The 26,936-nt window shown below is 40.5% G+C and overlaps 1 protein-coding gene across 3 annotated transcripts in view; it reads right to left on the bottom strand.

Moving 5' to 3' along the window:
- Positions 1–26,936, bottom strand: part of AREL1 (apoptosis resistant E3 ubiquitin protein ligase 1) — a 43,507-nt gene that overhangs the window by 15,104 nt on the left and 1,467 nt on the right. Inside the window, exons 2-7 of one of the 3 annotated variants that reach the window (XM_060095818.1) lie at positions 10,396–10,716; positions 6,423–6,483; positions 5,346–5,572; positions 4,163–4,400; positions 577–746; positions 150–330 (exon numbers count right to left, since the gene is read on the bottom strand). In XM_060095818.1, coding sequence (XP_059951801.1) covers positions 150–330; positions 577–746; positions 4,163–4,400; positions 5,346–5,572; positions 6,423–6,438 — 832 coding nt within the window. In that variant the 5' untranslated portion in view covers positions 6,439–6,483; positions 10,396–10,716. The remainder of the gene's footprint in view (positions 1–149; positions 331–576; positions 747–4,162; positions 4,401–5,345; positions 5,573–6,422; positions 6,484–10,395; positions 10,717–26,936) is intronic. The other 2 variants (XM_060095820.1, XM_060095819.1) reach the window with 2 other exon arrangements.

Genomic DNA, 26,936 nt, shown 5'->3' with positions numbered 1-26,936 from the left:
TACCTATCACTAGACCTTTAGTCCACAGGGCTCTAAACCAAGTTTGGCTCAAATATCTAATATTTGTGGGGTTGGTGAGAAGAGTGCAGACGTGCAAAGAACAAGGGGCCTAAGAAGAGGACTAACTCACAGCTCTTCTCTCAACTCACCACTTAGGACAATAATGTCAAATTCGCCATTATTGATTGGCTGGTCTTGGTACGAAATGCAGGCACGGAAGCAGCCTCGAGAACGCAGGGTGAGCCGCAAGAACACCTGGCAGGTCTGCCGGTTGGATGTCACTGACTTCTCAAATGAGATACCAGTGCTCTCTTCTTCCGGAGGACCGAGCTACAGGAGGAAAACAAAGCATCTCCAACCATACATAATTTTCCCTGTTTGCACAGGAATTTACTCTCTACAAAGAACTTTCCTATCAACGAGCTAATCGAAGTCTCACAGTTACTAATGAGGTAGGTATTGTCAGATGAAGGAAGGCAGGCACAACAGTCAGGGAGAAGGAGATGGATGGAAGTGAACTAGAGAGGGTGAGAGTGACAGGTGGGAGCACGCAGGGCAGGACGGGAGCCTGCTTACCTCATGAATGGACAGACTGTAATTGTGCTCATCTCTCAAGGACGTGGAATTGTTGGTAGGGTTGTCATACTCATCTCGGGGCACTATTTGAAGAGTGTGTGGCTGCCCACAGGTCAACACGAGAGTAGAAAAATGGCACACGATTTTGGTCTTGGAAGGAACCACCATTCCTGGAACAAAGACAATGGAACATAACGTCAGAGAGGTGATTTTTAGGGCACAAAGATCTACTCAGTCAGTGAGTCCTAAAAAGCTGGATGCCTGCCCAGTTCCTAGGGATAAACAAAGAAAACAAAGAGATTAATTCAAATGAACTTTTGGGAACTCATTTTTACAAATTCCTAACCACTGCAAGCACTAAACAAAATGACAGAAAAACTTGGAGAAAACAGAACTGAGAGTTATAGATATAGTACCAAGCACCCCCCTGGGAGCCTACAAGTGAAGCAGGCCTTAAAAATAAGTGAATAATTGCAAAATAAACAAACAAACTTGAAATATTTAGGTGCAAATCTAACAAAACACGTATAAGACTTGTATGTTGAAAACTACAAAACGCCGATTAAAGAAATAAATTCAGGACCTCCCTGGTGGTGCAGTGGTTAAGAACTCGCCTGCCAATGCAGGGAATATGGGTTCAAACCCTGGTCCGGGAAGATTCCACATGCCGTGGAGCAACTAAGCCTGTTCACCACAACTACTGAGCCCACGTGCCACAACTACTGAAGCTCGCATGCCTAGAGCCCGTGCTCCGCAACAAGAGAAGCCACCTCAATGAGAAGCCCACGCACTGCAACGAAGAGTAGCCCTCGCTCGCCACAGCTTGAGAAAACCCACGCGCGGCAACGAAGACCCTATGCAGCCAAAAATAAATAAATAAAATTAATTAATTAAAAAAAAAAGAAATTCAGAGGCATACCATGTTTATGAATTCGAAGACTCAACATAGCAAAGATGTCAATTCTTCCCAAATGATATATAATTTTCACACAATTCTTATCAAAATCTCAGCAAGATTTTTTGGTAGATTTAGACAGTATTATTCTAAAATTTATATGGAAAGGCAAAGGATCTAGAATAGCTAAAACAATTATAAAAAAGAAGAGTAAAGTGGAAAGAGTCAGTTTATTCAATTTCAAGACTTATTACATAGCTGTGTAATTAAGATTCTGGTATTGATGGAGGGACAGACACACAGATCAATGGTATAGAACAAAGAACCCACAAATAGATCCCCACAAATATGCCCAACTGATCCCTGACAAAGGTGCAAAAGCAATGTAATAGGGGAAAGCTAGCCTTTTCAACAAAAGATGCTGGAGCAACTGGACATTTATAAGAAAAAAAAAATCTTGACCTAGTATACAAAAGTTAACTAAAAATGGATCACAACCTTAAATATTAAATATAAAACTAGGAAACTTTTAGAAAAAAAAATAGGAGAATATCCTTGGAATCTAGGACTAGTCAAAGAGTTCTCAGATACCAAAATCATGATCCATAAAAAGAAAACAATAAATTGACTTCATCAAAATTGAAGTCTTGCTCTGTGAAAGACCCTGTTAAGGGGATGAAAAGGAAAGCTAAAGCTTGAGAGAAAATATTTGCAAACCACATTTCTAACAAAGGACTTAAAGAACTCTCAAAACTCAATAGTAAAAAACAAAAAATACATTTAGAAAATGGGTGAAAGACATGAAAAGATATTTCATCAAAAAGGGCACACAGAGGGCAAATAAGCATATAAAAAGATGTTCAACATTGTTAACCACTAGGGATATGCAAATTAAAACCACCATTTATAATGGCCCCAAACTGGAAACAACCCAGATGTTCTTTAACTGGTGAATGGTTAAACAAAGTATGGTATATTCACACCAAGAAATACTACCCAGCTATAAAAAGGAACCAACTACTGATATACTCAACCTGGATGAATCTCCAGAGAAATATGCTGAGTGAAAAAAAGGTATGTTCACCAAAAGGTTACATATTGTTATGATCCCATTTATATAATATTCTTGAAATGGCAAAATTACAGAAATGGAGAACAGATTAGTGGGCTGCCAGGGGTTAAAAAACAGGTGGGTGAGGGAGGGAAAATGGGTGTGGCTGTCAAAAGGCAACATGAAGGATCTTTGCGGTGATGGAAATGTTCTGTGTCTTGACTGCATCCATGTCAATAACCTGGCTGTGATACTGTACTTTAGTTCTGTAAGATGTCACCACTGGGAAAAGTGGGTCAAGGTACAGAGCATCTCTCTGTATTATCTCTTACAACTGTAGGAGAATCTACAGTCATGTCAAAATAAATAGTTCAGTTTTAGTTTAAAAAGAAAAGGGCTGGTACACATTATAAGGATATGAACTGTTCTCCACTGGCGGCAGGAGGCAAGGTGATGCTAATTCGTGTGGAAAGGAGCCTGTGAGTGAGTCACTGAAGCAAAGGAGGAAATACCTGGAGAGGGAGAAGGCTTGGGAGCCACTTTGTCCGGAGGCTTCCTCTGTTGTAAGAGAAAGAAAACTGAGGACCTTTCATGCAAACATATGCAAATCTTCTCAAGACCCCTCTTGTTATGGTTTGACTCCCAAAGTGGACACCAACCTGGCTAGTATCTAATGACACGGTCAAAAGGAAGCCAAGGCAGGGCAAACAGGGCAGCCAGGGTCTCAGCACACTAAATGGTATGTTGTAGAACCAGGAGTCAGAGATTATACTTTTAGGCTTTAAAGCCCATGAACATCTATTGTCTGGCACAAAGGACCACAAGGGGGTAAAAAAAGTTGAGACAGAGGCCTCAGTTCTTAAGATGCTAGAAGCCTGGGCAGACACTCTTCAGTAAGAAGTAAAACACATACTGGCAGCAAGGGTAGGATTAGGGTGCTTTTACTTGAAAAGGTTTCAAAAATCAGAAGACTTTACCTTTGGTCTATTCTGGCACCCTTACCCCTTAAGAACTTACCCGGCTGAGGACACAGCAATTCCACTCCTAGAGAAATGAAAACATGTGCACACAAAAACTGTACACAAATGTTCACATCAGCATTATTCATGGTAGTCAAAAGCGAAAACGACCCAAATGTCCATCAACTGATGAATAGATAAATAAAATGTGGCATATCCATATAATGTAATATTATTTATCAATAAAAGAAATGAGGTACTGATTCATGCTATAGCATGGACAAACCTCAAAAGCATTATGCTAAGTGCAACAAGCCAGTCATAAACGGCCACATATGTTATGATCACGCTTTTATGCAATGTAAATGGTAGAGTAGTACCCAGAGTATGCAAATCCACAGAGGCAGATCAGTGGTTACCTAGGGAGAAGGGATTTGGGGAAAATATGGAGTGACCTGGGTACAGGGTGATGGGGTGATGAAAATGCTCTAAAATTGACTGTGGTGATGGTTATACAAGTCTACAAATTTTTAAAACCACTAAATTGTGTATTTTAAATGTATGAATTATATAGCATGTGAATTAAATCTCAACAAAGGCACTGTTTAAGAAAAGAAGAAGAAAGGAAAAGAAAAAGGAAGAAAGGAATGGAGGGAGAGAAAGAAAGAAAAAACAACCTACCAGGCTGAAAAATCTTGTAGTAGGGACTATAGGCCACGTTTAATCCACCAAGCTTCACTGAGATTTCGTACCGCCCAGCCCTGCGCACAGTGAAGGCCACCTTGACCACGTTGGAACTGGGCTCCTGCAGGACTTCCTGGGTCACTGGGATTTCCACTGCTAGCTCAACATGAGAGATGTGAACTCTTAGTCCTACGGGCCGATGTGCAGGAAAGGGCTGCCCGTTCTTATAGAATAACTGCGGTGGAGAGAAGAGGGACACCCATTATCGAGCAGGGGGAGAAAATCATTTCCTGTGTTACCTGAGAGAGTGTGGGGAGGGAGGAGGTGACTGGTAAATCCCTGTATCCACCCACTCCTACAGTCCTGCTCACACAAGAGGGAACAAATTCTCTCAGTGCTTCAAAGAAAACCGTTAAGTCACAAACAAATTCTTAATGTATTCTGAGGAAACAGGTAAAATACGCCATTGAGTCCATTTCAACTTGACACTTCTGAAACACAGATGCTGCCTACCCTGTCTTACTTGCCCCCTTTTTTTTTAATTATATTATCACTGCTAACCCAAACGTAAAGGTAAGTCAGTGGGTACCACTGGCACTGAGTGAACAAAAGCACTAGGCAGGGCTAGTGGGGTTCAGACTATGGAGCTAAGCACAAGGCTGCAGTGGAGAAGCCATTGCAGGGGGCAGCAAACTTTCTGCAGAGGGCCAGAGAGTAATGCTGTTGGTATGCAGGTCATACACAGTTAGTTACTCAACTGTGGTTAACTCTTCAAACTTGAAAGCATCCATAGGCAGTACAGGAAGATGAATAGGTGCGGCTGTGTTCCAGTAAGTCTGTATTTATAGAAGCAGGAAGTGGGCCTGATTTGGCCCTTGGGCCATGGTTTGCCAACCCCTAATCTGTAACACCTACTCTTTTCAGCAATATTCTTCTCATTTTGAAAATGTAACATTAAGCTTTATACTTCTTCCAAGCTAAGCACCTATTAAACCAAAACGATAGAGAAATGTGTGACTCTTCAGATGTCCATAATTCCCAAGTTCCTGGGGGGTGGGGGTGGGGAGGTGTTGGAGAACATGAACGTTTCAGGCCAGCACCACCAACAGACTGAACTGGATTCTGGAAGGCAACTGACTCAGAAACCCCAGTGGGTACGGAGACAGAAACATTCCCTTACATGCACTCGGAAGGCCATGCTGTGGCCCACCTCATACGGGTCCTTCCAATCCCAGGAGACTTTGCAAGACCGGGGATCCAGGTAATTTCCCCGCACGTAGTCATATATAGTCCGGTCCCCTCGGCGTTCTCGGTCCTCATTCTGGAGGAAGCTGACTACACGTGCGGCAAGCTCAAAGAGGAACTTAATTGTGAAGAAGAATGCAACCACAGATACTGTGATGCCACCTATGTAAAAGAGAGAACACACACACCACCCGCCAGTTACACATTACAGCTTCTCACTGTGGAACAGGCCAGACATCTGTCAAGCAAGAATTCCAAAGACACCCTCTACTGGATCACTACCTCTGTCGGTGAAGAGAGGAACTTCCATAGCAGGGTCCTTGGACCAAATCCCACCCACTGCCTGTTTTTGTAAATAAAATTCTACTGAAACACAGCCCCACCCACTTATTTACTGTTGTCTAGGGCTGCTTTTGCCCTAAAGCCGCAGAGTTCAGTAGCTGTGACAGAGACTGTATGGCCTGGGAAGCTGAAAATATTTACTCTTTGGCCCTTTACAGAAAAAGATTACCAACCCTTGTTCTACACCATGGTCCACATACGATGCCTACCCCCAACCTCCCGTCACGTACTGGGGTCCTAACATAGTAAAAAGAACGCGCACTCTACTCTCTCCATTTGGAAGCCTTGCCCTTCCTTGGTCACTTGGCAAAAGCCCTCCCAAATCCCTGCCACAGTTAGAGGATCCTTCTTCTGGGCTCCCTCAAACGCCCGTGCATTCATTCATCTATTATAACTTTTCTCCCCCTTCATGTTATGAACTCCATGGAGGCAGATTTTTGCCTGATTCGACTTTGACTCAACAGGAAACAGCATCTGGCACTGGCCATAATTACTCAATAAATATTTCTCAAATGAATGAATTCCACTGCCAACTCTGTGAAGGTACATTCTGGCATGCCTGGAAATATTGCTAAGTCTATTTTCAAGGAGAAAGGGGGAGGTAAGGAGGCAAAAAATGATATAAGTAACCCTAACAAAGAAATAAGAGAGAGCTCTTTCTATAACGTACCAATAACGTAAAACATCAGGTCCCTTCAATGCCAACAGACAGCCGAGGATCACAGCTGCAGCTGCAAAAGAAAACTTGTTTAGTTTTTCCTCTAACTCTTCCTTACAGCTGTCTCAGAGAGAGACAAAGCAGAGCATGTGGCTTGAGCCTACCATCTCCAGCCTTACTATCCCTGCTCTCTCTCTAGCTTGACAGGTGCCCTACAACATTTCAGAGAAAGAGAGACCATCATTCCCCCTAAAGACTTCCAGTCTACCAACCACCCTAGGAATACCACAAACAGCCACTTCTAATTACAAAATGTAATAGCATGGCTTTCATCTTCTTGGATCCAGGGCCCCAAGACAGTTTACCTCCCCATGCAAAGTGGTACTAATTTACACAGGCAAGGAAGATAATGGAGTCACTTTCCCCTTATGTTTGCCTTCTGGAAGTAATTCATCTAAGTAGAAATAGTTATATAAAATGTTTAAAAGGATTATTATCATCATGTTGGCATTATGTAATTAAAATGAACTCTGGGTCATCCTAATAATAAGCAATGGGCATGTAAGAGAAACCATTTTCTTTTGCTGTTACCAATCAGACAAACTAATGGGCCCTGTGGAAGATGCTCAGCAGAGAGGCCAAGGAGAGGAAGGAAGCAAAGGAGGAGACTGTACTTCTCATCCTAAGTGATGCCTGCCAAAGTCAGAACAACTCAAATAGGGGCCAGAGTCTGAGGGGAAACTTTCACTGCTGTTAGACTTATCTCCAGAATAAGACTTCAATCTTATTACTCATTTGAACCACCCACGGTACTGCCAAGGAAAAATGCAATGCACACTGACATTCCTATCTTATCACTGAGTTTTGACCTTAGCATAGACTGTACATGCTCTCCAATCCACAATGCACTAAATTCATTCTTTCTTTTCAAGTCAATATATATTAAGGTTATCAATGTTATCTCAACCCAGCACCTTTTATCAGCACTAATATATAACTTAGAGACAAGACAGCTGAAAATTTCTATGCTCAGATTTGGGAGGGACCAAAACAACTTTTTTTTTTCCAACCAAGTGTGCTTTTATGTCTAATTATGCTGGGAAAATTTAAGAGAAAGAGTGACCAAAAATGGCCATTAGATCCTTTGATAACAATATATCCAACGGAATCCATAGGGAGTAGGTAATTTGAGGAATGACCATGTCAAGTTTCATAGAAATCCCTATTTAGACTGGTGTCCAAAGTCCTACCAGAAAGGAAATCCACACAGGGAACATTAGCACTGTCAAGACACATGAATTAAGCTGCTCTCCAAAGGGTCTATTACAGAGGACAATATACTAACTCAATATTTGAGATCACAACTAGTGAGCCTCCTTCCCAAACAAGAATCTCATCTCCTGGGACCCTATGCTGAAAAGCTGCTATCATCTCTCAAAAAGCAACTCTCTGTGCCTTACAGGATATACTAGGTGACTTGGTGGAACCAAACCCAGCAGTTTAATTGTCTTAAATACTCCCTCAGTTGGACGTCATTCAATCTGATCCTGGACGTGAACATTTAGCCCTCAGCAAAGTTACAGCACTCAGTAGAAAATGAAGTATATGTAGGTGATGTTACAGACTTGTGGTCTTAAGTCTCATACTCCTTAGAGGAATGGAGTAATGCTCAATTTATGGCACACATCATGAGGGCTGGGAAAATTCCTATGTACTGTCTCTGACAACCACAACAACCTTTTCTGTGAGAGGCAGGCAACCTTTTCTGTCAGAGCCTGGAGACCAGTTCCAGGGCTGCAACTGTGTGACCTGTCTAAGCTTCAGAATTCTCATGGCCGTAAAAAGAGATGAAGTTTAATAATTTCTATGACACCATCTCCTTTAGTGTGATAAGACTTCAATATAACTCTCCACAGCCATCAAGACTCTCAAATCAAACAGTAGAGCAAAGAGAATAATATAGAAGATGAGGGCATGACTAGACTAGAGCTAGACTACCTGGGTTCAAATCCGTTCTCTGCCACTCACAGGGTAACCACGGACAACTTATTTAATCTCTCTATAATCTGCCAGTTTCCCTATCCATCAAATGGGGCTAATATCTGTGTGTACCTCACTGGGGTGTTGTGAGGATGAAAAGAGTTAACACATGTAAACAGCCTAGGATGGTGCCTGGCACACAGTGAGTTCTCAGTTTTAATTATTATTATAATTATTATCAGTAGTAGTAGCAGCATCACTACTCCTTTGTTTCAGAGCCAGTGAGAAACTGAGGGAACCTCTCTATTGGTCCCCACTTCATTCAATGAGAAATGCATCAGAACTAGAAAAGGCAAGGCTTCTCTTACCATACTTAAAATCTCTGCCTATGTGGGAGTTCTTTAAACTTTTCTAATTTTACGTCTGAAAATTTTTATAATGAAGGGTTAAAAAATTAATACTAAAATAACTCATCCAACAAATACTGAGTACCTACTTACTATGCCAGGTACTGGGGGAACGGTGTGGAACAGCCATAGTCTTGGTCCTCGCGGCTGATAATAATGAACTTGACCTTGTTAAGTCCTTGTCCATTCTTTCCCCATTCACTTGACACTCAACCAAATCATCACCACTGATCTAGATCACCTAGACCTTTTCCAAAAGGCCAATTCTACATTTCTACTCCAATTCCCTTTATTATTTAAAACTCAGCATACCAATTAATACTTTTTTCCAAACTCTCCTCTCTTCTCTGTGAAGCCTCCTTGTGATCAGGGAGTTAGCTCTGTCAATTCATCACTCATTGATGTGATCTTTATAAGCCGTCCCACTTCTCTATGATACCTCTCCAAAAAACTCCCCAGCAATACTTACCCATCTCTCAGTTTTACCCATGGTCACATTCTAAACTTGCCTTCCTTCTGCATTTTCCTCCTTTCTGGATGCCGTCACAAAGCTTCCATGCCTTTGTCTTGGACTACAGGGTTTCCTTTTAGGGTGACCCCTCAAATCACTTTTATTCCAGATCCACCTCTTCTGTAGGCATTTTCTGTCCTCTCACTGTACCTGCCGTGCCTTCTCTGCCCTCTGCTCCCACCCCACCTCACAGTAGTAAACCCATAACTTACAACCCCCTTATTGAGCCACTTACCACAGGCCAAACAATGTACTAGGTGTTTTACACGTTAGCCCAAGTAATTGTCACCAATACAACTTGGTAAATAAGCATTATTATTCTTATTTTAGAGACTTGAAAAAAAAAAAAAAAACCCTAGGCTTAGAGAAGTTGACTTGCTGAACATCTCCCAGCAGGTTAAGTGACTCAAGCCTGTCTAACTCTGAAGCCCAGTGTTCTTAACCTCATATAACAGTGAATCATGAAAAAGAATGGAGTCATAGGGATAATGAAGTATTTAGGAAGAGAAAAGATTTAAGAAACTGGTAAAAGAAAGTGCGAAAAGCATTACCCAATCTTACCGAGGATAAAATTAGAAAGACAAATGCTTACGGCCCCTTTTAAAATCTTTTGAAATAAAAATAAAGCATTACAAAGGAAAATGGAATGTAGTACCAATTATCTAATGCAGAAATATCACTTGCTTACTAAAAGATCCCGGGCAAGTTGCTTAATAACTACAGAACTTTGGCTCACATTACCTACAAAAAAGGGAAAGGGGAAATGTCTCAAGGGAGTGTTAGAAAGTTGATTGACATACATATTCTAAAACTCTTTGCCTTTTTTTTTTTAGTAAAAGATTTATAATTACAATATCAAATAAATTTTAGCCCTAACATTGAAGATTGGTTGTGAAAAAGTCTATTCCCAGAAATGGAGAATTGATTTCTTCATACTCAAATTTGCTCTGCTGGGAGCAAAGTCAATTCCAACTGCAGCTGTGCACGTCAATGCTATCCCCTGCTGAGAGGGCTTAGAAACTGGTCACTTGAGTCCATGTTCTACATCCCAATAATAAGTAAATCTTAACTAGTCTTGTCACCTTACCTTTAAACGAGGGCCCATGTTCTGAGAACCAAGGGAAGCACACCTATCCACCACAGCAGGTAACTTTTGGCCACTTTCACCTTGTCTTCCAACTTCCACATGAAAGAAAACAGTTGCAAGGTCAAGAGAAAGTGTCTGTCCATCAGACCTTCAGCGAGGGTGTGTCACAGAAGCAGAGGGTCAATGTTTCTGGAGCGAACTGCATGAGTTCCACGGTGGAGAAATCTAATCCCCAAATATAACATCCCCGGACTTCTCTCTAGTGCAGGGCGCGATTGGCTGCCAAAGGGTGCATCTGTTCTGCTGTCCCAGGATCCTACGCTACAAAGAAAAAAAGAGTCGGTAGAATAGGTGTTTATCTCTCAAAGAGAACCGCCAGAAAACAACAAAGAGGAGGTATAGAATAGACAATGGAAACCCTGTGGCACTAAAAATAACCAAGGGCAGGTAATCTCTGACCAAGTTTTCCCAATTAAAAGTCCACAAGAAAAGCCAAGTGGTGATCTCACGGGCTTAGCTGTGTCACTCCCCAGAAGAGAGCTCCAGCACTTCAGTGGATTCCAACCCTTCAGTAGATGCAGGGTAGAGCACAGATTGAGAGTGAGCCTCGTCACAACCACACACCCAGTTTCACTTTAATGGGGCTGGGAACAAGGTGAAGAGAAATGAGAGGAGAGCACAGGCAGGGCTTGGCTGCAGAGGGCCTTGTATGCCCTGATAAGGAATCAAGATAATACTCAGCTGGAAAGGGGAAACCACCAAAGAGCTTTAAAACCCAATCAATCAGCCTATGCAGTCTGCTCCCTTTGTGCCCATGTATGCATTTCCAAGACAGGGTTAAACAATACTGACTTCATCTTTAAAACAGTAAAATTTGCTACTGTGAGTAAGGGGAAAATTTTTGTGAACATTCAAGATAAAGTCACTGAGTAACAAAGTTCAGTAAAGCCAGTCTGTAACTCAAAAGATATTCATGAACTAAATGTAGCAGAAAGGGGTTTCTGGCGAGAACAGCCACCATAGAACACATGAGAAGAAACTACTGATCACTAAATGAAAAGAGACAGTCCCTTTCCACATGGCAAGAACTGTTCTCAGTGCTTCATATGTATTAACTCACAACCCTAAGATACAGATACAATTATCCCTATTCTACAGATGAGGAAACTGAGGCATTTTCTCAAGACACTTTCTCAAGATTACGCACAGTACACAGTAGAGTTGAGTCAAACCCAGACAACCTGGACTCAGACTCCATGCTTCTGATGACCACTCTACTGCCTCTCTATCATGGGAGACCAAAAAAGAAAACACAAAATGCTAACAAGACCAGAAGAACGGAATGGGTGAAAGCCACCAGATCAAACAAGTTATCAAACTTTTATAATTAAAAATAAATAAGTATGTGTAATTATTTTAAAATATGGTGATAGACTTGCCAAGTACATCAGCCAAAACCTGGGTCAACTAGCAATCGGAACCAGTTTAAAGGAGCCACAAACAAGAGAAGAACTGCATAAACTATAAGAGATCCATTAGAATGCTATATAAGCGTTAAAAAAATTACACTTTAAGGGAATATCACAGTGAATCACTCACAAATAAAATGTTAAATGAAAAAGCAAGCACAAAATTATTTACATATCATGAGCCCAATTTTTTAAATATTATATTACATACAGAAGACTGGAAGGAGCAACATAAAAAAATGTGGTCATCTCTAGGCGTTTTGAAGTATAGACATTTTTATTTTCTACCTGTACCTTTTAGGATTTTCCAAATTCTTTTTTTTGGCTGTGCCACACGGCATACAGGATGGATCAAACCTGTGCCCCCTGCAGTGGAAGCACAGAGTCTTAACCACTGGACCATCAGGGAAGTCCCCCAAATTCTTAATGATGCACGAACACATAAAAAGTTTCTAAATACTCTTTTTTTCTCCCTAAAAAGGCAAGTTACCCTTTCTTTTAAAATAAGGAAACAGGGCCTCCCTGGTGGCGCAGTGGTTGAGAGTCCGCCTGCCGATGCAGGGGATACGGGTTCGTGCCCCAGTCTGGGAGGATCCCATATGCCGCGGAGCGGCTGGGCCCGTGAGCCATGGCCGCTGGGCCTGCGCATCCGGAGCCTGTGCTCCGCAACGGGAGAGGCCACAACAGTGAGAGGCCCGCATACCGCAAAAAAAAAAAAAAATAAAGAAAAAATAAATAAATAAAATAAGGAAACAATATTTTGTTTGTTTGTTTGTTTGTTTACTTAGGCTGCGCTTGGTCTTCATGCTGCACGCGGGCTTTCTCTAGTTGAGGTGAGCTGGGGCTACTCTTCGTTGCAGTGCGCAGGCTTCTCATTGCGGTGGCTTCTCTTGCTGCAGAGCACAGGCCCAGGCGTGAGGGCTTCAGTAGTTGTGTCACATGGGCTCAGCAGTTGTGGCTCTCGGCTCTAGAGTGCAGGCTCAGTAGTTGTGGCACACGGGCTTAGTTGCTCTGTGGCATGTGGGATCTTCCAGACCAGGGATTGAACCCATGTCCCTGCATTGGCAGGTGGATTCTTAACCACTACGCCACCAGGGAAGTCCTCAGAGTCCATATTTTTACAAGCTCCCCAGGTGATTCCTATGCATGTTAAAGTTCAGGAAACATGGTCTAGACTCTAGAGCAGTCAGCTGAGAAGGGACCCAATATTCTGCATCTCTAACAGGTTCATAGGTAATGTTGATGCTGCTGGTCTGCAGACCACACTTTCAGGAGCAAGGGTCTACTGCAGGAGGAGTTGGCAAACTACAGCCTGCAGGCCAAATCCAGACAGCTACCGGTTTTTGCTTAAAAAAAAAAAAAGTTTTGTAAAAGAAGAATAAACACAGCCAAGTTTATTCATTTACATTTTGCCTTTGACTGCCTTTGAACTACAACACAGAGTTGAGTAGTTGCAGCAGAGATGTATGGCCTACAAAGCTTTCCTATCTGACCGTCTACAAAAAAAAGTTTACCAATCTCTGGTATAGATGACTTAGTCTTAAAGGTACATAAATGTGTTGTATAAATGAACTCATTTTTATGTAACAAAAAAGCATAAAAATCACTTTCTTCCAGTTCTACTACCCCTTCTTAGGAAAAGGGCTATAAAACTGGCAACATTATGCAAATGTTTCTCCTGGCTAATTTCAACTGTTATTTAAAAGTTTTATGCCTTCCATACTCCAAATAGGAATTTCATACAATCATTTCCCAAGTATGTGCTTCATACAATCATGCTTGGATTTCATCAAGGCTATAATTTCCTAAAACCAACCAGTACCTCAGGGACCAAATACTGTATCTGGGTTTCTAAAGTTACTACAATACATACTGAGTTTCTACTTTTACAATGCTATTCTAAAAAGCTGTGACCTACTGTATAGCACAGGGAACTCTACTCAGTACTCTGTAATGACCTATATGGGAAAAGAATCTAAAAAAGAGTGGATATATGTATATGTATAACTGATTCACTTTGCTGTACAGTAGAAACTAACACAACATTGTAAATCAACTATACTCCAATAAAAATTAATTAAAAAAAGAAAACTATGTGAAAGTCCACTTCAGAATTCTGGTGCATAAAGAGATAGTGGCAACACATAGGAGTTCCAAATATCAACCACTGAGTCCCACAAAACAAGACAGGACAAAAGAAAGACGTTCGCTTTGTTAAGATGTAGTCTCCAGCGTTCTCTACACAGAGAAGCACCAGCCGCAAGTCCACGGAAGTCAAACTTAAAAAAACAAATCATTCAATTAGCAAAAGGCCCACAAGTTAGAGTGGTCCAACTAAGGAGGTTCCAAGAAACAAAGTGTACCAACAGACACTTTAGATTATTAGTTTATATTTTCCTTTGCTTAATTTCACCCTTGGTTTATTCTCCCCACCCCAAAATCCCACCATAAAAGATCACCTTCCCCCAACAAGTTTATACTCTTGAGGTATTTATACAGTTGTGTATTCCTGCTACCTTGGTTCAGCCAAGTTATGCAATTTTCATTTCTATCCATTCCTCATCTGTCAGCCCCTCCAGTCTCTTAATCATTCCTGTGGGTCTTCTGTGAACTCTCTCCAGCTGGTCCCCAGCGATCTGGTAATGAGGTGCCTCCAACTGACTGCAGCCTTCCAGGAACAGCCTCGTTAGTCAGAACAAGATGAGCTCACCCTCCTCGGTTCCATGACATAATACTCCTGACTAGACTATCCCCCAAAACAGAAAGGTAGAAAGCTGCTGTATTAGACTATAAGCCCATTCCATGCTCCCCAGATGTGGGCATTGGGGCATGCCAGAATGTGCTAGAAGACAGAGGATAAATGGACACGTTCCCACTGCGTCTAGTTATTAGAGGATGAGGTAGTGGGGAGAAAAAATATTTTCATGTTAAAACAAACTCATAGATAATAAAATAGAATGCAAAATATGCAAGAATTTCTAAAGATAAAACATGGGTATGTTCAAAACGTTCATATATATTTTGTAGTTGAGGCAGAAAGGCTCCTTGGGGCTCTGTTCCCAGCCCCCAAAGGGTTATACGCCCCTGATCCTCTATCATTAGAGGTACCTGAGCCGAAAATTTGGAAAAGCATTGCAACCCCCCCCAACTGCTGATATACTACCCCATTACCACCCATTTCATATACTCACATTTTATTTTTTCTGCTATGTTTCTCCATCTCTAGGTATCTGTATTTTCTCTTAGCTTAAAATTATTTGCTGGGCTTCCCTGGTGGCGCAGTGGTTGAGAATCTGCCTGCCGGTGCAGGGGGCACGGGTTCGAGCCCTGGTCTGGGAAGATCCCACATGCCGCGGAGCAACCAGGCCCGTGAGACACAACTACTGAGCCTGCGCGTCTGGAGCCTGTGCTCCACAACAAGAGAGGCCGCGATAGTGAGAGGCCCGGGCACCGCAATGAAGAGTGGCCCCCGCTCGCCGCAACTAAAGAAAGCCCTCGCACAGAAACGAAGACCCAACACAGCCAATCAATCAGTCAATCAATCAATCAATAGAAATGTTGTAGAATTATTTTTAAAAAAAACAAAAAAACCTCGGGGGTTAGTTCTGTGAAACACTGCATAAAATTATAAAAAAAAATTATTTGCTAAAACTTTGTGTTTTAGCAAATTCACTATAATTCACCACCAACATCTTTAGGTTCCTCTGTATCATTCATTCTTCATTCATTTCATATTTGTTGAGCATCTGTGGCATGCCAGACTGTGTGCTAAAAGCTAAGGTCACAGGAATAAATAAGACGGGGTCTTTTCTTAACCTCCACAAACCCTGTCCAACGTGAGAGCTGGACAATACAACGTAGCAAGTACCACAAAAGAGGAAAAAACAATATGTGGAGGACAAAGGAAGGAGAGAAGTAACTTTGCCTGAGTGGGGAAGTCTTCACATGAGTGGCAAAGGGGCTATTACTTAAGAATGAGTAAGCATGTGCCAGGCAGAAAGAAAAAAAAAAAGTACCACAATCCCAGGTAGAAGCAGCAGCATAAGTAAAAGTACTGAGTGGAGAGAGAGTGATAAAAAGTTAAGCATTACAAAAGCAAAGTGTTTAGAAAACCACCTGGGCCAAACCAGGGTGACTGATTCTAAGTACAGTACAGTGCAGTGGTCAAGAGCATGAATCTCACAACTAAGCAATCCTGGACAAGCTACTTAGCTTATCTTCAGTTGCCTCAGATATAAAATGGAGATGCACTGAGAAAAGAAAGGAATTCAGCTGCGCTTGGGGAGAAAGACTTGGAATATAAGGGAAGGGAGGACCAGCTGAGACTGGCAACTAGACCCAGGTGACTTGGGACCACACGAGAGCCCTGGGGGATACGGCTTTATGTGCAAACCAAGCTGTGGGGTTGCCAGGTTATGATGGTGGTTTGTGCCCAAGCAGCTCAACCCGAATAAATGAGGAAGATGGCACAGAGTGTACCTGAGGGAACTTGGTTCAGCCAAGTTATACAGTTTTCATTTATATTCGTTCCTCATCAGGAAAGATGAGAGATCCAGAGAAATCTCATTTGGAAACAACCACAGCAACAATCCAAAATACTAAGCTTTCTGGATTTCTTTTTCAAGTATAATGATAAAAAGAAGAATCCACCTGCATTGAGAACTTACTATATGCCAGCACTGTTTGAAGTGTTTCATATATTATCTCATTTAACTCTCACAGCAACCATATAAGGTAACCATATTATTATGCATATTTTAGAAATGAGGAAACAGAGGTACAGAGAGCTAAAATAACTTGTCTGTAGTCACTAAGCTGACAACTGAAGGAACCAGGCAGTGTGATTCCAGAGCCTACCCTCTTACCCAGGAATACTGATGCATCAAGAAGAACCTCCAAAAAGGGGGGGGGGAGACATTCTTGGGATAAGAAGAATGAGAGCTCAGAAATATTTAATTTGTAATTTTAAAGGAATATGACTTCATTTTATTAGACTCTAAGCAACAACGACAACAAAACCACAGGAGATGTTTTTTAACTAAGGGAGTAAGAGGATCACACATTTAAAAGAAGTAACTCTGGGGGCAAGTTGAAAGAGACTCTGAAGAGAAAGACAGATCAATGGCTGAGAGACAAGAGGCTACTGGTCCAAGGGAGCTACTAGGCACTGGCTGTGATGTAGAGAGGGAGAGACTAGCATATGCTTTATTTCTGTTAGAAGCAACAGATTGGTGATCTGCAAGGCTGAAAAGATCAAGGAGAGCAAGAAGCCAAGGACAAATCAGGATTTTCTATGCTCGGGAGCCTGGATGGATAACGGTAGAGAATTAAGGAGGCAGAGCAAATAGGTAAGGAAAGTAATGAGTGCAGAACTGAACATGTTAAGTTTAAAGTGTCTATAGGATATCCAGGTGAGTGTATCCACAAGACGAGTGGAAATCAGCCTCTGAAGCTACAGATACCAGGATCCTGAGGGCAGTTAAAAGACATGGGGAATGGGAAAAGACTGCCAGAGAAAGCAGGCAGACCAAGAAAAAGACTAATCATAGAACCCTGAGGGGATCAACTTTAAATATACCCTGCCCTTGCCCCCAAAAAAGAGCTAGCAAGTCAAAATGAGAAGAAACTCAGAGGAGAAAAATTGTATTGGGTTGTCCAAAAGGTTCATTTGGTTTTTTCTGTAAGATGGCTCTAGTAGCACTTAGCTGTCTTTAACTTCATTCGAAACAATTTTGTTAGATTGTATGTGACAGCTGTCATATCAGTGTGCATTTAAAAAAAGACTTATCAAAATTGGTGAATTTTTGTGTAGCCATTTTAACATCGAAGACGGAAGAAAAAAAACAACATTTTCGGCATATTACTCTTTATTATTTCAAGAAAGATAAAAATGCAACTGAAATGCACAAAAAGATTTGTGCAGTGTATGGAGAAGGTGCTGTGACTAATCAAATGTGTCAAAAGTAGTTTGCAGGGCTTCCCTGGTGGCGCAGTGGTTGACAGTCCGCCTGCCGATGCAGGGGACACGGGTTCATGCTCCGGTCCGAGAAGATCCCACATGCCGCGGAGCGGCTGGGCCGTGAGCCATGGCCGCTGAGCCTGTGCGTCCGGAGCCTGTGCTCCGCAACGGGAGAGGCCACAACAGTGAGAGGCCCGCGTACCGCAAAAAAAAAAAAAAAAAAAAGTAGTTTGCAAAGTTTCGGGCTGGAGATTTTTTGCTGGATAATGCTCCACGGTCGGGTAGACCAATTGAAGTTGATAGCAATCAAATTGAAACAATAATTGAGAACAATCAATGTTATATCACGCGGGAGATAACCGACATACTCAAAATATCCAAATCAAGAGCTGAAAATCATTTGCACCAGTTTGGTTATGCGAATCACTTTGATGTTTGGGTTCCACGTAAGTTAAGAGAAAAAAAGCTTCTTGATCATATTTCTGCATGCAGTTCTCTACTGAAACGTAACGAAAACGTTCCGTTTTTAAAACGAATTGTGATAGGCAATGAAAAGTGGATACTGTACAACAAAGTGGAATGGAAGAGATGGTGGGGCAAGCGAAATGAACCACCACCAACCACACGAAAGGCCAATTCATCCAAAGAAAGTGATGTTGCGTACATGGTGGGACTAGAAGGAAGTCCTCTATTATAAGCTCCTTCCGGAAAACCAAATGATTAATTCCAACAAGTACTGCTCCCAACTAGACCAACTGAAAGCAGCACTCGACAAAAAGCATACAGAATTAGTCAACAGGAAATGCATAATCTTTCATCAGGATAATGCAAGACCGCATGTCTCTTTGATGACCAGGCAAAAGCTGTTAGAGCTTGGCTGGGAAGTTCTGATTCATCCGCTGTATTCACCAGACATTGCACCTTCAGATTTCCATTTATTTCAGTCTTTACAAAGTTCTCTTAATGGAAAAAATTTCAATTCCCTGAAAGACTGTAAAAGGCACCTGGAACAGTTCTTTGCTCAAAAAAGATAAAAAGTTTTGGGAAGATGGAATTATGAAATGGCCTGAAAAATGGCAGAAGGTAGTGGAACAAAAGGGTGAAAATGTTGTTCAATAAAGTTTGTGGTGAAAATGAAAACTGTGTCTTTTATTTTTACTTAAAAAACCGAAGGTACTCTTTGGTCCACCCAATAAAAGTAATTTATTGGAGGCAAAACGAAGTGACTATTTCTAGAAATTGATGGTCAACTGTATTAGACCGAGTAAAGATTTAGGCCAGAGGGGGAATTCAAAATCAGCCCTCAAGTTTTTTTTCCTTAGTTATTTGGAACTCTCATTCTCTGATCTAGCAACTTCTTCAAATAAAATTTGTATTTTATTTCCATCTATTTTCATTAATAATATTAACCTCAACTTGACCCAACACTGATAACTAGTAAGTAAGCTCTTTGCAACTTAGTTCAGTGATATTATTATTTCAAAATTATTTTAATGCCTATACCAAATTCAGATCCAAACTAATTTAAATCCATTCTCTAATCCTATATAAATCACTGGTTAAAAAAAAATCTCGTCAAATCTCTTGTCAAAATCAGTTTCACTGAAGTATAATTTATATCTAGTAAGTCACCAATTTAGAGCATACAATTAAGAGTTTTGACAACTGTATAAGGTTATGATATAAAATACAATCATGATACAGAACATTTCATCATCCCCAAAAGTTCCCTCATGATCCTTTGCCGTCAGCCCCCTCCTCCACCCTCCTGCACAACCACTGATGTACTTTCTTTTGCTATATTTTTGCCTTTTACAGAATGCCATAGAAATGACATCACAAAGAAAATGTAGTCTTTTGTGTGTGACGTAACACTTTTGAGCTCCATACATGCCATTACTTGTATCAGTTGTTCATTCCCCTTTACTGCTGGTAGTAGTCGTCCATTATGTGGACGTACAACAATTTGTTTATCCATTCACCAGTACAGGACATTCTATCCAGGCTGGGGCTATTATGGGTACACATTCAAGTACAAGTGTAATGTGGACACACGTTTTCATTTCTCTTGGGTAAACAGCTAAGAGTGGGATTGCTAGGTCATGTGGTTAGTATATATTTAATCTACAAGAAACTGCCAAACTGTTTTCCAAAGTGGCTGTACCACCTTGCACTTCCACCAGCAATGTATGAGAGGTCCAGTTACTATACCCACTTATGCTTGGTATTATCAATCTTTTAAATTTTACCCATTCTAATAGGTGTGAAGTGGTATCTCACTGTGGTTTTAATTTCCCTAAGGACTAACAATATTGAATATCTTTTCATGGGCCTGTTGGCTATTTATAAAGCTTCTTTGGTATCCAAATCTTCTGCCATTTTAAAAAACTGAGCTGTCTTCTTACTACTGAGTTGTAAGAGTTCTTTATAAATTCTGAATACAAGTCCTTTATTAGATATACATTCGGCAAATATTTTCTGTGGCTTGCCTTTTCATTTTCTTAACAGTGTTGTTTAAAGAGTAAAAGTTTCTAATCTTCCTAACTTGATGAAATCCAACTTATTAATCTTTTTCTTCCTTTTATAGTTTGTGCTTTTTCGTGTCTTATTTCTTTAAAAAAATCTTTGCCTAACAATGTCACAAAGATATTTTTCTATAAGTTTTACCTAAAAGTTTTGCATAAGAAAATCTCTCGTCAAAGTCTTCTTTAAATTTTTATTTATTTATGTTTGTTTGTTTGTTTATTTATGGCTGCGTTGGGTCTGTTGCTGCACGCAGGTTTTCTCTAGCTGGGGCAAGCGGGGGCTACTCTTTGTTGCGGAGCACAGGCTCTAGGCGCGCGGGCTTCTGTAGTTGTGGCACAGGGGCTCTAGAGTGCAGGCTCAGTAGTTGTGGCACACAGGCTTAGCTGCTCTGCGACACGTGGGATCTTCCCGGACCAGGGCTCGAGCCCGTGTCCCCTGGATTGGCGGGCGGATTCTTAAGCACTGTGCCACCAGGGAAATCCACTGTCAAAGTTTTTCGCAAGATTTTTAAAGAAACACCTGCATTCCATTTATCTCATAATTAGTCACACAGTTTTATTAACCCTTTGTTTCTTTCAAAATCAACTTCCCACATTAACAACCACTATTTAAGTTATAGTCTATTTCAGAATTGGTAAGATTTTTATCTTTTAACAGATGTTCCACTTCTTCAATCCAATAAACGGCATTTCTAAATGTAGGCAAGATCTTAGTCCCTCAGTGCTCCTCAAATGACATAAAATTTCTGGACCCCTGATGCTTGTTTTTAAAAGTAATTCTACATTTCTTAATTCAACGTGGATTCCATTACATCAGTCTTTGTAAAATAATCCAGAGTTCTTCAGACTCAAAATTAAATGAATAGTATATATAAAACTATTCTATGCCCCCTGGAATAGAGAATAGTTCAAAGAAAGTAGGAAAAAGGTATATAAAGCTAATGTTAGTAAAACAGGGAGAAATGAAACAAGAAATTATCATTGCTCATTTTGTAACTTCATGGGATGTCTGGAGAAAAAAAAAATAGAAAACTGGCTCTATGTCCCTGTCAGTCTTTACTCTAAATCAAGAAAATAGCAGCTTTATTTACAACTCCCTCCTACCCTGATGTTTTTTCTATTTACCAAACTGACTCTACTGTGCCCGATCCACAGATTTAGAACAGGCCCCTGTGTTCCCATACCATGGCAGCTTTTATGCTTAGGTGACCCTGGGCCACTGAATCTTGGCTGTAACGGGAAAAATTTTAAACTAATTCTCTGAATCTGACAAGCCGTCTCCCTCAATAAGTCTAGGAAGTTTTTATTTCATTAACTGTGCATGAAGTAGTAGGCAAACAGCCAGATCTACAGCCCAGTGGGGTGACACTGGAATTGTCACACATATACTCAAAAGCTAACGCAATTTCTAACGCTACTACCATCTATTACTTTCAGTTCTACTCTTATTTTTTAAGGAAAATAAATTATTTATATAATCAGAAGAAAGAGCAACCTTAAATGAATACTTTATAGTTCCTTGTTTAAGATTCTGGGAAGAAAAACTCAACTAGCCACAGAAATGACAACTTAAGATGGCTCAATTTGAAGGAGAAACTCAACACTTATGGTATTCAAAACAAAACTTCTGTTGACCTAATAATCAATGTTACCAAACAAGGGTTTATTAATTTCTTCAAATGTGTATTAAGAACCTATTACAGGGCTTCCCTGGTGGCGCAGTGGTTGAGAGTCTGCCTGCCAATGCAGGGGATACGGGTTCGAGCCCTGGTGTGGGAAGATACCACATGCCACGGAGCAACTAAGCCCGTGCACCAGAACTACTGACTGAGCCTGCACTCTAGAGCCCGTGAGCCACAACCACTGAAGCCCATGCGCCTAGAGCCCGTGCTCTGCAACAAGAGAAGCCACAGCAATGAGAAGCCCATGCACCGCAAGAAGAGTAGCCCCCGCTCACCGCGACTAGAGAAAGCCTGCACACAGCAACGAAGACCCAACACAGCCAAAACTAAATAAATTTTAAAAAAAGAACCTATTACATGCCAAGCAATATGTTGGATGCTTAGGATTCCAAAATAAGATAGTCCCTGACCCCTTAGAAACAAACTAGTAAAGAAGACAGACAAGTAAATATTTGGTGATAGTTCCATATAGTAAAATCTATGAGGTGAACACACAAGTGTTAGTGGAGGCTGGGAAGGGACCCTCAATCAGGATCAGCTCTTAAGCTTCTCAGGAAACTTCACACCACTCTCCTGGGAGCAAAGCCAACTCTCCCACTGAATTAACAGTGCTCTGGGAATCAAAGGCTACAAAACACTACCTATGTGGTATTGTTTATTCTCATGGTCAATGACTTTCTCTCCTCAGCACTGGTCAGAGGGGATTATTGGACCACATACATGGCACAGAAAAAGCTCACTGGAAACCCTAATTTATCAAAATTACACATGATCTAAATGCAGTGTGGTATCCTGGAACAGAAAAAGGATATTAGTGGAAAATTTTATGAAATCTAAATAAAGTCTGTAGTCCAATGTCATACCAATGTTAATTTCTTAGATGTGACAAAATGCACCGCGATTATGTAAGACATTAACATCAGGGAGAGATCTGAGTGAAAGGTATACAGGAACTTGCTGTACTATTTTGCACCTTTTCTATGAACTTAAAATTATTCCAACGTAAAACCTGGTTTTAAAAAAAGTACATAAGGTTCCCCACTTTACATTCTCACTCCCCCTTAGGATTCTGATCATGCCTCCCAAGTCACTGCCCCAGTTTAGGTAATGCTTGGTTAAAACGTTTTTTCAAAACCTTTTTGATCCTTTTCTATGGATATAAACCATTTATGCAGCCCAGCTGGGTTTCCTTCTTCACCAAGATACGAAAAACTAGATCACACTTGGGAAGTTTTAAATGTTTTCCTAACAGTTTCACTACATACACCAAGGGGTATCCTTGGAGTTAAACTTCCCTAAGTGGATAAGACAGGGGTTTAAAATAACCTGGGCTGGATCTATGGATAAAAACAAAGGGACACAACAGAAAATGTATTTTGTATATTCTTAGATTATCTTTACCTGATCTCTGATCAAAAAGAATAATGAATAGAAAATACAATGAAAGCACAGGAAGGACTTTTCCAGAAGCCTACAGCAAACTTAATCTCTCATGTCATTGACCAAGGTTGAATTACATTTTCTTTCCTAAATTAGAGGCTGGTAAAGACGGATGGAATTATTCTTAGCCAACCAGCCCCATCCTTTGGCGTGAAGATGTGGTTGGCTTTCCCTGAAGCACGTGGCTGCAAGGGAGGAAAGTGAATACATGCAAAAAAATCTGTTAGGAGGAAGGAGGAAATGGATGCTAGGGGTAGGGAGGTGGGGAGATTAACCAAAAGAATCCTCTGCACTTTTATATCCACAATATGCTAGCATTTAAGGAACTTTAAAATGTAAAAGCAACTTTTACTATGTAATTACTTTTACTAGCACTTGTGTTTTCTCTTGCTTTGTCAAAGTTCTTGGGGTGGACATGGGAGCTTATACAAGTGCCAAAAAAAGACAGAGAATTAAGTATGGCTAGTAGGTTTCTATGAGTAGTGGGCTGAGTGTCTGTTGGGTGAGTTATGTGGGGTACCAAATTCATGTTCCTTGTATGGTTCTAGTGGAATCAGATGCCCTTGCAGACATCAGAAGCATAAAGACAGGTCATCTACTTAAGCCAATCCCAATTTTTCAAAACAGAAATGTATTTTAAATGCTTTTTAAAGTGTTTTATTTCACTTTGTCTTTAAGGCTAGTTCAAAAGGAACTAGCATTTGTTAAAGGATAAAAATAGATGGATATGCCTTGGGAAGAGAAAGTAGAAACATAACAGGGATATGGTATAAGATCTTAGAGTACCTAAGCAGAAAAGGATCTCAAAATCATTACTAAACCATTCAATCTTTTAATAAAGTTTATTGTGGGACTTCCCTGGTGGTCCAGTGGCTAAGACTCCATGCTCCCAATGTGGGGACCCGGGTTAGATCCCTGGTCAGGGAACTAGATCCCACATGCCGCAACTGAGTTCGCATGCCACAATCAAAAGATCCTGTGTGCCGCAACTAAAGACCCAGCACAGCCAAATAAATAAACAAACAAATAAATAATTTTAAAATTTTTATTGTGTTAATATTTTTAAAAATACAATGAACAGGACTTCCCTGGTGGCACAGTGGTTAAGAATTTGCCTGCCAATGCAGAGGACACAGGTTCAAGTCCTGGTATGGGAAGATCCCACATGCTGCGGAGCAACTAAGCCCATGTGCCACAACTACTGAGCCTGTGCTTTAGAGCCTGCGAGCCACAACTACTGAGTCCACGTGCCACAACTACTGAAGTTGCGTGCCTACAGCCCGTGCTCCGCAACACGAGAAGCCACCACAATGAGAAACCCCGCACCGCAACGAAGAGCAGCCCCCGCTCGCGGCAACTAGAGAAAGTCCACGTGCAGCAACAAAGACCCAACGCAGCCAAAAATTAATTAATTAATTAATTAAATACAATGAACAGATGTTGATAATTAGCATCTCAACACCAACAGGCAAACTGCACTGAAATGAATGCTTCAGCTAAAAGCTCTGAAAAACATAACCAATTCCTCAACTATTCCAGGTAACAAAAATTCATATTAAAATCATATGGTACTGTTTCCAATTCAGGCTAAATGACAAGACATATAGCTACCATAACTGTTTGGTTTCTAATATCTAAATGATACTCACCTCTTTCTATTAAACCACAATTTGTAGTACAGGCTTCAAGAGTGCCTTCAGGAAGATGTCATGGTGACATAACACCATATCAAGTCTCAGGCATGCTCACACATACCCACACACTGCAATAAGGTTAAATAACCTCAAAACTTTGGAAACTGCTATACAAAAGAATATTAGTAAAGGCTAAGCATTCATAAACCCTTCAAAAGGCAAAGAAACCAAAGAAAGATAACTAAAATCTACACCTAAGCTATTTAATGACTAAAGTCACTTAAAAGGTAAATTGATTTACTAGAATCCATTAAGGTCATAAAATTTGATCTGTTATATGGTATGTTACAGTGTTAAATAAATATTACACAACACTACTCTGACCTGAACCACTACCAGAAGGATGAACAAGTAGAATAATTCCTCTAAAATATTTCAATTTGCATACCTATTCAACAACCTACCATAATTTATCTGTTCACAAGTCTTTCTCCAATACAGGCCTGAACTTTTTAAGAGTAACCAGCACATTGCCTGGAGCAGAATGGGCCCCCAATAAATGACTTCTGAATGAATGAACATGCAGCGGTAATGTATTTCTGAGGTATCCTTACGAACCAATTCAATATCGATACCTTAGGAGTAGGGAATGCTATACACATATCATGCTGCCATATTTAGAGGCAGTCAAGCTAACTGAAAAATAACTAACAGCAACTAACGTTTGTTGGGAGAAAAACTCGTATCACATGAGACAGTGTAAAAACTGTAACTTGAAAAGGAAGAAAATACCTGTGAATTTTTTTTTTCTCTTAACGGCCACAAAAGTGAATCTACCTCTAACTTTCTAACATTGAAATACAAGATGTTGGAATCTTTCACCATCCAAAATTTTATACAGAAATTTGTTAACAACTTAACATTAGTAAGTTAGACCAATTAGTGAATGGAATGAAGTCCAAGCCCAATTATGTGTTCAAACTGTGGGTCGACTGCCTTGAACAATTCTTTCTCTTCAAGACTGCAGAAAAGTACAAAACAACCTCTTGACTGCTGAGAAGGACTAAAATTATTTCTTTTTCTCACAAGTATGTAATCAAAAGCAATTACTTTCTGCTCCCACTCAACACAAAACACCATCTCCCCCTCCCATCACCATCAAAATATGCTATAGAATATCTGAGTACTTTCATCTTAGACCATAAGAATCTCAGATTGCAACAAAATTACAATGCAACAAAACATATTTTTCTAAGTATGATCTCATCCCCCATGGTGTTCCTACATTAATTTGGCTCCCTATCAAGTTTTAACAATCAAGGAAATCAGAAAAGTCTCAGAATAGATATTAAAAACTGCTTTTTTTAAAATGTATTATTGTTCATGGATTCCAAAATTCAGGGTACACATTACCAAGAGAGTGTTTTTCTGTCAATGCCTAATTTAAATGCAAATGACTATTTAATTATATGCAATTTTCCCTCTGAACCTATATATAACACTAATCAGTTTCCAAATGTTTAAAATAAACACACCAATCACGTTTACTTAAGAAGCTTATTGCCTAATCACCAAGAGGTTCTAATGCATCGAAAAAGTGGTGGCTATCATATCACCATGACAGCTTGGCAGAAAGGCTGTTCCCGAAAGATTAGGAACTTCTAGTAACCACAAATGGGGTAAAGCAAGAGGTACATACAGTATCTGTAGATGCTTCCATAATAAAATTATTTCCATATCAAAAATTCAGAGCCTACAAAGTCAGATATGTGCCCTACAAAGCTATCTAAATGCACGCGTGCCTAAAAGGGAAAGCAGAAGTCGGAAGAAAA

The sequence above is a fragment of the Mesoplodon densirostris genome, chromosome 4 (assembly GCF_025265405.1).
Source record: "Mesoplodon densirostris isolate mMesDen1 chromosome 4, mMesDen1 primary haplotype, whole genome shotgun sequence".
NCBI lineage: Eukaryota > Metazoa > Chordata > Mammalia > Artiodactyla > Ziphiidae > Mesoplodon > Mesoplodon densirostris.
Note: the sequence above shows the minus strand (reverse complement) of the source record. Positions and strands in the feature narration are given on the sequence as shown.